Source organism: Filicampus tigris, chromosome 12, assembly GCF_054856515.1.
Source record: "Filicampus tigris isolate MCC_2025a chromosome 12, RoL_Ftig_1.0, whole genome shotgun sequence".
NCBI lineage: Eukaryota > Metazoa > Chordata > Actinopteri > Syngnathiformes > Syngnathidae > Filicampus > Filicampus tigris.
Window position 1 is genome coordinate 2,697,809 of NC_141228.1, and position 12,780 is coordinate 2,710,588.

At 39.9% G+C, this 12,780-nt stretch overlaps 2 protein-coding genes across 12 annotated transcripts in view; one reads left to right on the forward strand and one right to left on the reverse strand.

Moving 5' to 3' along the window:
• The first annotated feature begins 2,247 nt into the window (after positions 1-2,247).
• Positions 2,248-4,719, forward strand: insl5a (insulin-like 5a). Its single transcript, XM_086047409.1, has 2 exons — positions 2,248-2,513; positions 4,471-4,719. Exons 1-2 carry the CDS (start codon positions 2,342-2,344, stop codon positions 4,623-4,625), a joined length of 327 nt encoding a protein of 108 aa, XP_085903535.1. The 5' UTR covers positions 2,248-2,341; the 3' UTR covers positions 4,626-4,719.
• Positions 4,720-5,921: 1,202 nt separating this feature from the next.
• sgip1a (SH3GL interacting endocytic adaptor 1a) overlaps positions 5,922-12,780 on the reverse strand; it is an 87,197-nt gene continuing 80,338 nt past the window's right edge. For all 11 annotated transcript variants that reach the window (XM_086046456.1, XM_086046451.1, XM_086046452.1 and 8 more), the window contains 2 exons: positions 11,442-11,606; positions 5,922-11,181 (listed from right to left, as the gene is read on the reverse strand). In XM_086046456.1, coding sequence (XP_085902582.1) covers positions 11,159-11,181; positions 11,442-11,606 — 188 coding nt within the window. In that variant the 3' untranslated portion in view covers positions 5,922-11,158. The remainder of the gene's footprint in view (positions 11,182-11,441; positions 11,607-12,780) is intronic.

Below are 12,780 nucleotides of genomic sequence, written 5' to 3' on the forward strand. Positions count from 1 at the left end.
TATAGCATACGTTATTCATCATCTGCCTGCAGCGTGGGTACCCCTCTGTCATCAGGCATTGCCCTTTTTTTCAGGGGGTAAAAAAATAGTACTTGCCTATAGGCCAGGCCGCCTCTGATTTTAAACAGGCTTCCGTCAGCGAGTCCGACTGCAAACTTCAATCGCACTATTGGAAGCCTGTCCTCGAAAAATAGGGGCGACACGGTGGCCGACTGGTTAGCACGTCCGCCTCACAGTTCAAAGGTCGTGGGCTCGATCCCGGCTCCTGCCTCCCTATGTAGAGTTTCCATGTTCTCCCCGTGCCTGTGTGGGTTTTCTCTGGGTACTCCGGTTTCCTCCCACATTCCAAAAACATGCATGGTAAGTTGATTGGAGTCTCTAAATTGACCCTAGGTGTGATTCTGAGTGCGGATGTTTGTCTCTGTGTGCCCTGCGATTGGCTGGCAACCAATTCAGGGTGTCCCCCGCCTACTGCCCGAAGACAGCTGGGATAGGCACCAGCACGCCCAGAGACCCTTGTGAGGATAAGTGGTATCGATAATGGATGGATGGATGCTCAGTGCAGTATTACAAAACGAAACCAGAAATGTGTTTAGAAAAAATAGACTGAATTACTCATCAGTGCACTCAGCGCAACAGTCAAGATCGTCACATCCCTGTGAAATTCTGCTTGACTTCTGATAGTGACCTTTTTCATTAAAAAAAAAAAATCCTCATACTTTTTAGCATCCCAGACTGCCAAGGCGACCCAAAGCAACGGCATAGTTCACTTTTTGAGTCTGTACACAAGAGTCAGTCACAGCACTTCTTTGGTTATCCAACTTATCCATCACAATCTGGATTGGTGCTGCTGCAAAGTAGCACAAAATCAGACTTCAATGAATAGTTAGAACTGAAGAAAAAAAATAATGAGTGCGCTCCCATCCACAAAACCCTGTGGCCAAAGGTCAGTTATTGGCCTTTTTTTGCTGTAAATAGCCAATCCTTGTTGTCGTGGAAACTATGCAGAGAGAGCATAGTTATGTTACAGAATAGTAGCTTTCTACTAAAAACTTGAGTCTGTTGGGAAGTTCCTCTATATGTGTGCATTTTACTTCATGAAACCTTGACTGTGGATGGTATGTGTTATGGTCCGTGTTTTGAGTTTTGTTTTTGAGTTTAGTTTCATGCTTTTCCTTGTGACCCTTTGTCTGTCGTTAAGTTATTGAGTGTGTGCTTGTCATCCCAGTCCCTTGTGTTAACCAACCAGCTTCCTCCTACCCTCTGTGTCTTGTCCAGGTGTTCCTCGTTGTATCGTTAACTTGTCTGTATTTAGTTGCCAGCTTTCTTTCAGCCCTTGTTGGTTCGTCTGTTCTATCCTGTCTTTGTGAGTCTTGTCAAAGTCCAGTCATAGTCATAGCCCTAGTGTTTGTTTAATTTCTTTTGTTCCTTGTTGTTTTCTGGAGACTTAAACATTTTGTTAGTTTATTATCCCAGCACCTTGTTTGCCTTTTGCTTTAAATTAAATTCCTTAATTTTGCACACAATTTTTCCTCCTGCGTTTGGGTCCTCCTCCACGAAAACCTAACAGTATGATAACAAAATAACTTCTCATTTACAGAGGGGCATACGAGTGTACACTCAGTGGAATATTGTGTCACCCTGGCCACTCAACTGAAAGATTTGTGGCTACGCCCCTGACCACTCCGCCTATATTGCACATATTTTATTACTGTACTATTTTTTTTCCAAGTAAGCATGGTATGACAGCATGAGCACCGTAAGTGGGTCTGCTGATAACAATCATTCTGAAATGTCATTCTGACTATCACACTTTACCATCAATAGCTCTGTAATGACCTGCCTGATGGTCTGTCAACATTGACTTTTTCCTCTCATATGGTCCAAAATGCTGTAAAGTAGAGGACATCCCGGCTTTCTAAGTGCGTAAAGGCACCAAACATCTGCTTGAGTGCAGGAGGGGGTCACTTTGCATCACCTAATTAACTTTGCATCACAGTAAAGGTCAGTACTATCACTACATTGCAGAAAGGGTTGCCATCGTTTAATTTGATTGCCATTTGGAGGTGATATTCTCTCTATGAACGGCCAAAGTGGACAGAAAGCGGAAACGGTGGGTGGCCATGTAAACATGTATATGTGTGACTGGGATGGGCTAAGAAGCAGTCAGTGGGAGGTGCAGGGATACTCGCCGACCTGCAACAGAAAGGTGGATGGGTATATATGGTGAGGAGAGCGGACAGAGCAGCATACAGAAGAGGAGAGATCCATGCACAGATAAGCTCTCGTTCAGAGCATCAGCAGTAGGTCTAACAAACGAAAGCCAGTTTAGGTAACCAGGATGCGTGCTCTTGTGGTCTTCCCTCTGCTGCTTTGTGCCGTCGCGTGTGTGGGCAGGGCAAGAGCGGAGGTCAAAGCGGTGAAACTGTGTGGCCGAGAGTTCCTGAGAGCTGTCGTGTATACCTGTGGAGGATCCCGCTGGAGGAGGCTCTTAGCAGAGTCAGACATGGATGGTGAGACAACTATTTAGTTATTTGTTTGCCCTGTACTAAAGTGTACGGTAGTTTTTTTTAATTAGCCTCAGAGTATGAAATAAGTACTGTAGTGTAGTGTACTGTGTTCTTTTTCATTGTATATTTTTGCAAATTCATGCCTGGATTTGCTGGATTTCACATTTGCCAAACTATCGGCCAGATCTAACCTGCCACATATGTTTGTGGGACAGTAAAAAGCAAATAAAGTATGTTCACTTCATGTTTTTTTTTCTATTGATTTTTTTTCATTTTGCCAGAAAGTTTGGATGAAAATTATAACTAATACTTTTTTTACATGCACCACCCCCCTCCAGCCCCAGAGGCAATTGTGCACATGTAGCAGAGACAGAGCCAGAACGTGGCTAATGGGTGGCCTGAATATTTCTCTCACTGAGCACAATCCTCCTGTCCCGACACATCGTATATTCAAATAAAATGACAAACTGAATAATATGAAGTTCAGATCTTCCTTAGACAACCACAATTATATCATTCTTAATATTCAATAAAAAAAAACACACAACGAAAAACAAATTAAAAAATGATTTCATAATTTATTAAAAATGTAAAAGTATATATTTTTTCATGAATCTCACTGGGTGGGCATGTCTGTCAATCTGGGTCAGCCTGTGCACACCCAAACCCACCCATGGCTCCACCCCTGACATGTAGTAATATGATGATGTGATTATGTTGATCTGATTTTCACAATAACATCCCTCTGATGGTAACCCAACTGCGATGGGGTCTGGAACGAAAAGTTGAGTTGAGTTTTACTCTGCCACACTGGTTGTCTGAAAAACTTTTGAAAACGTTAAAAACATATAGACCTGATACTTCATTAGGTACAATTTTTTTAAATAGTTCCCCTATAAAAACAATGCTTTGTTTGAATGGATAGCCACTATGTTGTAGAAGGCAGGGGCAAAGCTATGGGTGGGCCTGGGTGTGCACAGGCCCACCCATGTAAATTATGAAATTAATTTTGAATTTGTGTTTTGTTGTGTTTTTTATTGTATTGAATATTAAGAATGGCATAATTGTGGTTGTCTAAGGATGATCTGAACTTCATATTATTCAGTTTGTCATTTTATTTAAATATACCATGTGTCGAGACAGGAGGATTGTGCTCAGTGAGGGAAATATTCAGGCCCACCCTGATTTTTCTAGGCCCACCCATTAGCCACGTTCTGGCTCCGTTCCTGAAGGGCACTGAATCGCCATGATAAACACTTAACTCATTCACTGCCAGACATTTTCAGACCCTCTTTTACCCTTAACGTTTGAAAAATTTGAAAAAAATACAAATAAATTCCTGGGATTGAATGGCTGGACTGTGAAAAGACAAGTAAAGTCATCAATGGCAGTGAATGAGTTAAGCATATTTTGCCCTTCTCATGTAATTTAAGTGTAATAGTAAGCAAAAATAAAATATTTCAATAAGCTGTCACTATAATGCAGTGCACCTCTACACCATTGCAGACATAACAGAGCAAAATAAGGTTCAGCCATTGTGATATTGAATGTGTCCTTGCCCCACATTCTACCAATGCAGAATTTTCCATGCATGTGTGGGTAGACCAGGACATGATGTCTACATCATTAAGCCACAAGAGCACACATATCAAGATTACTAGCTATCTCAGTCTGTTACACATGCGCAAACTCACTTAGTCTTATCAGCTGGAGTGATCACGAAGAGGAAAGGGATACTGCACAAGACAAATTGCATAGCGGAAATCTGACTTGTCATTAGGGTCCTTTTTAATGGAAACATCAACCTCAATTGGACAAAATGGAACCACTCCATCTGTCACGTGTATGTAAAAAAAACCAACAACAAATACCCAACAAAATGTCATAGAATATTCTTTGTAACGCAGGTATTTTTTAAAGTCAGAGATTCTTTGTTCTTCATTTTGTATTGTTGATGCAGGTCTGTCCACACGGGACGAGAACAGTTTGGACAGTTTGGCGAGTATCAGAAACCGCCCAGGCTCAGACTTGACCACGCGGGACATGAACAATATCCTGACGGCAGTGTGCTGCCAGGTCGGCTGCAGGAAGAGCGACCTCGCCTTCCTCTGCTGAACACGGCCGTGCCTGGCATCATCATCGTCGTCTCTTCTCCAAGTGATCCAAAACTAATCAGTCTTGCCTTCATAGAATCCAAATGTATAGTAAATCACAATGATTAAAGACAATATGATTATTGTATGTATTATAATTGTCATTTTATATTTTATATAATTTATATTTCTTTTATATGAGTAATGGGGTTTATTTTGAATCTTAACTTGAATGTAAATATAACACTATTCATTGTTATTTTCCATACATCCATTATCGATACCGCTTGTCCTCACAAAGGTCGCGGGCTGGAGCCTATCCCAGCTGTCTTCGGGCAGTAGGCGGGGGACACCCTGAATTGGTCGCCAGCCAATCGCAGGGCACACAGAGACAAATATCCGCACTCACAATCACACCTAGGGGCAAAAATTCAGAGTGTCCAATCAACTTACCATGCATGTTTTTTTTTGGAATGTGGGAGGAAACCGGAGTTCCCGGAGAAAACCCACGCAGGCACGGGGAGAACATGGAAACTCCACACAGGGAGGCCGGAGCCGGGATCGAACCCACGACCTCTAAACTGTGAGGCGGACGTGCTAACCAGTCGAACACCGTTCCGCCCCATTGTTATTTTATTGGGACATATTTCTTGTCCTGAAATGGAATACTGGTGCAATCATACGGTATGATTAGGGGAAGGTGAAGCATTGCACGTCATAGCACTGCCAAACCATAAGATGAGAAACGTCTATTTCGTTGAGCCAAAAGCACTCACTGATATGCAGGTTTGTAAATTGTCCGTGTTTGTTTGGATTTAAATGGAGGGACTATGCTTTCATTTCACTATTGTGTCAAATAAATGCTCTTGCACAACATTCATATTCTTTGATGAGTTGAGCTGAGCAAACAAAAAAAAAAAGTTAACCGTTGGTACATGTGATGAGATGCCGTTCAAAGTGTGAGCAGAAAATTCCTGTGATCACTGGCACTAATGGAAAAAAAAATACTACAATGACTTTTGCCATGGGCAGCACACAGGTCCTTGTGGTTAGTATGTCTGCCTCACGGTTCTGACGTTCTAGATCCAAATATCTGCTCTAGCTTTCCTATATAGACTTTGCATGTTGCCCTCATTATGTTATTATAACCCAGCACTGAAAGGAACATGTACTGATTTGACTTTAGACCTCAAATACCTCAAGGGTATAAAAATCTGAGCTATCAAGAAGAGAGCATCCAACATGTGGTGATATGAAAGAAGAAAGATTGCAAGAATAAAATTATCATATACAGACAAAGAAAAAAATCCCAAAAATGTTATGGGGTTAAAACTTTTATTGGTTTTGGAAGGAAGCAAACTAACTTTCCATTTTAGCATTGAGCTTGCATGTGGTTTGATGTTAAAGCATTCTTACTCACAGCACAAAAAAAAAACCCTGCTCTACTTGACAGTAATACAGGTGAGTGAGTACACAGCACAAAACATCATTTTAGAATTAGCTGAAGGTAAAGGTCGCCCTGCTTTTTCTGCATGCTCTACAGGCAATGATAAATTACTACAGAACACATTCATTAGAGATGAACATCTGCACTGAAAAAAATGAAACTTTGGATGAACTTTAAAAAATTGAAGTAATCCGTCACAAAAAAATTGGAAAAAAATATTTTCAAGTCAATTTTATGTACAGCATGCTGGGTTGGTGGCACAGTGAATAACTGGTGATCCCATCTCCCTCCCAATGCAGCAATCGTGCGTTTAAATTCAGGATTTGGCCTTCCTGTGTGGTGTTTGCTTGTCCTCACAATTCTTACAGATGGGTTTCCTCCCACATTCCAACAATGTGCATGCTAGGTTAATTGAAAACTAATTGTCCTTGGGTGTGAATGTGAGTGAAATGTGATTATGACAGTTCAAGGCTCGAAAGAATTATTTTTCTTTGCAGAACAGTTTTGACTTCATTTGAAGAGAAACTTTCTAACTTCGTGGGGCAATTTTTGTCTCAGTTTAATCCCAGGGAACTGAAGCAGGGGTTTGATTTATTGTGAAGACAACTTAACGTCCTGAAATCATGTTCAATTGCTAATGAAGGGCGCTAAAAAATGACTTAATTACACTGACATTGTATTGTACGGCGTCTGTTACCAGCGCTTAGTGTTAGCCGCTAGCGGCTGGCAGTGCTAGACCTAAATGACTCTGCACACTTTGATGCTGACAGCCTGAGACATTTGCCGTTCCTACTGATCACTTTTTAATAAACTAGCCTTACCCAAATGTGTTGTTTTAGCCAGCAAAATAGCTACCGAGCTTCCGACGTCACTTCGTCTCATAGACCAAATTCAAAGAGGAGAGATTTATCTAAATTCCCACTAATGTTTCTCGGGAGGCAAATAGTGTGCTGCTTTGAACAGTTTAAATTGAAGTATAAAATGTTGATTATGTAGAAAGGAAAACCGATTGGCCGGTCATTAGTAAGTGTAGATGTGTTGTTTTGTCGTCTGTTGTATCTTTAACCAAGCATATTTTTATCCGAATGCCTGATTATTTGATATTACTTTCAGTAGAATATTTGAATACCAAAATATTCCATAGTTGCAGTCCTAGTCCAGATAAAACTCCTCCTTTTCCTGCTGTCCCTCATTATCTTCACTATTCCTTACTAGTTGTCTCTCCACTGTGTGCTCTTAATGCAGCCACTTAGTCAGTGACTAATTGACAATTAGTCTCTGACATTTAAAAATTGACAATCATGTGTGGGCTCGTTCAAGTGAACGAAGCGAACTGCTCCCAATACACACACATCACTGCTTGTTTTGATTCTCAATTATGCTCTTCAATGTGTATTCATGAGGTGCAAAATACTAATTTTGACCTGCAAACTGTGATGTAAAACCGCTTATTTCGAACCTTGCAACTTTAAATATTTGAGACTCTTAAAAAAAAGTGTTTCCAAGAATCTAAAATGGTTTGCATGAAGATCCAGATTAAATTGAAAGGATTATTTAGGTCAAGTGATCAAGTCAATTCAGTTATTTAAATTTCAGACCAATTGAAATAGCCTGTTTTGCTTCATCTAAGAAATTACATGAATTAAAAATTTCAGGTTGCACTTAAATCAATTATTTACAGTCAAAGCAGAAATATTAGGTGAGACGGATTCAATTATTTTCAAGTTCATCCAATATTTTTATTTCAGAGTGGAAAAGATTGTTACATTTTTATATTAAAAGAGTGGGGTGAGTGATAAATGATCAACTTGCATTAATCTGAAACCAATGCATGATGGGACATTGAGGGCCATCGTAAATAGTGCTGATGAGACTGTTGCTCTGATTGCTTTGATATTCACCAAAAACAAGAGACAGGAAATGAACTGTATTTGTTTGTTCCCACTGGCAACAGAAAAACAACAACCACAACAACATCGGGAACACTGATGTCAGGATAATTGCTCTGTTGCTCTAAACCCAGTTTATGATGGTTCTACCATATATGTTACAAGACCATGTTTGGGTGTATTTAGCACAATATTGACATACAAGACAGTATCGTAGGCTTGGGCGACACCTCACGCACATACTTAATGTTCAGAAGGCGTGTCAAAGAGCATTCGGGAAGATAGACATTATCGGCACAGTGTTCTCCCCCCACAATAAACAATAAAATATTTTTCTGTTTTTAAACAGCATTAAAAATATTCCCCTTATTCTCATTCACAGAGGATTGAAGGACAGTGTACACGCACACACACGCACACACTCAAACACACACGCACAAAGCATTTTGGTCAACTTAACCTCCATCTACAACCTCATCATGTCATCTCACAGAGACCATTACAATTATGTAAAATAAAGCTATGGATTCAAGCGGGGCATGAGGACCAGGCTGGTGCCTGAAATGCAATTCGGGAAGTCACATTTGAAGAGAGAAGTAAAGTTACAAAGCATAGAGAAAGCTGTAGTGTTAAACAAGGGTCACGCTTCAGGAAAGGTGATAATGCCGATAAATGGACTTCCCTTTATTTATGTACTTTTTTTTGTAAAGATTAGCAGATAGATATCCTGTTTTTGACCAGTAAACTGTCTAGCTAGGCCTGAATTAAGACAACGCTGTCAACAACATCTAATTGGAGTGCATTACTGATTGACAGCTGGTACAGATAATGGATGCCATGGATCCATCATCCTCATCTAACCTTCAGCATGAACGTTAATTTACATTTTAATGCAAACCTTTCCCACAATTAATTTAAGTCTACATTAACACTGCTTTCACAAAGCAAAACACAGCATCCTGGATGAAATTGGTCGTTTCAAGTTACCTGACCCCACCCACCCATATATACATATACATATATAGCTCAAAACCTCTGTTGCACTTGCATTAAAAAATTATATCTGAAACAAATTTAAAAATTATACGTTATACTGTACACGTTACTCAACTACACAGATAACAAAAAGAATTGAAATATTTATACCTTTAATGGTACTGAATTAGGTGATACCGTTCAAAATCTAATCATATACAGAACCACATTTTCTACAACAATCATCTCATTCATGAAAAAAAAAAATAGGATGCTGTCATGTAATTTGGAGTGCTGCCCTGGGAACAACAGAAAGGCTATGTGACCATACAAGGAAAACACCAAACGCCCTTTAAGATATATTTTAAATGACACTTTGTACACTTAGTTCTTATGGGAAAACACTGTTTTTTTTAAATGTCATGACCAGCAGATCAGTTTATCATTGCAGCTGCCTACCAGCTGAAACATCTCTACGATCGCAAAGAAATAGAATAACAGTTTGACTGACTGCTCAGTGCATTTTGACTACATAATTGCGACCCACAGGACTAGGACCCTGTTGAACCAGTGGATGAGTCATGATGATTAATGGTGCTCCGATCATTCGTCTGATTTCTGTGGAAAAATATGTGATCATCACATCGATCAATGACTTTCATTGCTTATCACAAAAAAACCATCACCCGCAGCTCGTACTTTGCAGCCTGCAGCCAACTACAGACCAACCTATGTGCAGTGTAGTGTCTCCTCCCTCGTTCTTAAAGGCCTAGATAGACCAAAAAGACGCTGGCCAACAGTGACAGACGCTTACCCCCTGTGGCATCCGGCCGGCTGTCGGCACGTCACGCTGGAGGAATACACCGCAACGACAGAAAGCGACGCTGACCATTAAAGTACCTTCTGTGAATACATAAGATGTAATACCCTTCCATACCATCGGCGGCGGTAGTCACCATCTCTCATGGTTAGAAAAATCCAACCGGAAAGCTGTTGGCTGGGGGCGGATTATAAAAACGTAAGCAATGCATTCAGCTATATTCTTTGCTCACGATGAACTTCCACGCGAAGTAAACCATCACATTCTTGACACGGTATTGTGAAATACTTTGTCAACCCTTGCTCTTGTACTTGTAAGAAGATTAAGGCAGCGGAGGCGCACTCACTGTTTTTCCGCATTTGTCACTTCCCGTTGGTGCTCCGAGCGCAGATTTTCTAGCTAACAACCAATCAGAGTGACCAAATGTCACGACTGGCGACGCCGATTCAACATGCGTAACTGCCCCCAAGACGCTTACAGACGGGTTACATCACTATGACGGTGGCCACTACACCAAACAGACGGCGCATTCAGACGCCACGACACTTCACGACCTCCAACGTCAGTTTGGTCTATCAGGGCCTTAACACTGCACATTACAGACCAAACCAGTAACTGAATCATAATTTATGTTTGTGCATTTTTGCACTGTCAATTACAATATAATTTTGTTTTGGAATGGAAATTTGGATAAAAAATTTTTTTTTCTTTTAAAAAATCAATTAATCAAAGAAATAACTGATGTATTAATCAATTATTAAAATCATCGTTGGTGAACAGCTCTAAATTGTTCAAATATGCAGCCAATCATGTGATCAGAATGGGCCAATCTCACTCATGGATGATCGGTATCATAATCGGCAGCATACATTGCTGATTGAACACTCCTAATGAATATCAATCAAATATAAGCTTCTACATGGTTTGTGTGGTCAGATATCCCACACTGAAAAGTATTTTATAGTACTAATATGTTTAAACATTGTTCTGTGCTAATACATTACTGAGTACTGTTCTTGATTTGAGTTCGAACCATTCAGACTTTGGAGAAGACTCCAGTTTAGAAGTTTTACTGTGACGTCATCCAGAATAGAACCTGGCTGGTCAGGCAGCTGCAGTGACAAATCACCACACTTTGACCAGAGGCACCAATTTCAAAAAGAAGGAAAGAGTCCAGGAGCGTAACACCAGCAAATCTGATGTAGTAATTCAATAAAGAAATAATAACACCATTTTTACAAATGACATTATTAAAGTATTAAATTATTAAATGACCTAAAATGGTTCCACGATGCTAGATGTAAGTTTTACAATACTGCTGGGTAGGCTGTTGTCCTGGGCGGGTGATTGACAAATGTGGGTCTGTCCTCTGTGTCATCCTCCATCCGCTGAAGTTTAATTTGTTCATCAGTGCAGATCTTGAGTTAGTTGTCCGCCAGGTATTTTCCTAAACAACAAAATAGTTTGGTTAAGTCTGTGCTTAATAATGGAGGTGATAAAACTACACCTCGATCTTTACCTTACCCAATACAACAAAGCCCCAAAAATATAGATAAATAGATAAATATGACTCATTGCAGTAGCTATCTGTTGTAGGGCTATAACTTTCTTTCACAATTGAAACCAGGCGGTATGTACACAACAAGAATGATCATGACTATCGACTGTAATTAATACGGAGAAGAAGTCTGACAATTTCAAACTCACCAGCAGCGAACCTCTTCTTGATGAGTGAGAAGCGATACCCAGGCCCAGCCAGTTCAATGTCACAACCTGACAGTGTACTGCCCTCGCTGGTGAACTGCACGGCAAGTGGAGCTGGTTTACTTGGACCTTCTGTTAGCTGGAAGCGGGCTAACAAAGATCCCACACCTACAGAAAAAAGCAGGACGACAGATGGTGGTCACACATGATGGAAAATAACTGAGAATGGGGAGGTGTCTTCAGATTTTTGGGAGATTTTTCTGTATATTGGGCAATTTGAAAACATTTCTTTCTCGTTATTTCTTTTTATCATAACAAAATACCCAGCGCATGCACACCAGCAACAGATAAAATATGAATGCGTAAATATGACAGGAGGAGATTTTTCCTGCAAATACTGTGCTTCAACCTAGTACATCTCTGGCAGCAAATGGGAATTAATTGTATTCATCATCTCTTCAGATGTACTGCAGTGGACCAGTTGAAGACCTCGTTCTTTTTTTTTTTTAGCAGCCCTCGGCACATACTAAAAATAGCATTTCACACAGCCCAAGTCATTACTAGAAAAAAAAAGGGGGATAGGCCCAGAGTAAAAAAAAAATTAAAAGTTGAAAAAAGAAGGGGTGTGATGCTCATGATGCATTGGTTTTAGATATACAGTAGCTCTTCTCAATATGCAAATATGCATATAAAAAGTATTTACAATTAAAACAGCTCAAATATTCTATTTATAATGCCATAATGAGTAAGAAAAAAATCAGTTCCAGTAGTGTTAGTTGCCCCACTTCTTGCTTGGTGTCAAAGTCCGATTTGTGAAAGATGTCACATTAATTAATGAAGTAAACACTCCTTTTAAAGATTGCCAAATGACTGCAGATTGCTCCTGTTTTGGTTATGAATGTGGAGATGTGATTATTTTATGTCTTAAAAAATTCGTAAATAAAATGAAACGAAACAAAACATTTAAAAAAATCCAATTATTGGCTTATGCAACAGACCCCACCGAAAAAGCAGAACAAGGAAGGACAATACATAAGGTACAGTCGTGTTTTTTTGCTCGCGTCTCGTGTTTGGAGATTATGGATAGCAAATGTTATTACAGTGTGTTTTTATACAATACGGTTGAGTGCTATTTTTCTAATATCAAAGTGGCTCTTGCAGCCTTGGTTTTTCTGTATGCGATCCTAGGGGACAAATGTTCGGACACCACTGATCTATTGTGTTTGTGTAGTTAACTACAAGAAGAATCTTCTTGGATTACAGTATATGAATCCACATATTGCCTTCAGGGGACACCAATGTATGAAATGCATGAGCTATACAACTGTTTTTAATAGAGTGC

Bases quoted from the DNA above. Each gene is read 5' to 3' on its own strand.
- insl5a (XM_086047409.1), top strand. From the start codon at position 2,342: ATGCGTGCTCTTGTGGTCTTCCCTCTGCTGCTTTGTGCCGTCGCGTGT. The intron at 2,514-4,470 runs GTGAGACAACTA...TTGTTGATGCAG, and splicing joins AGCAGAGTCAGACATGGATG to GTCTGTCCACACGGGACGAG.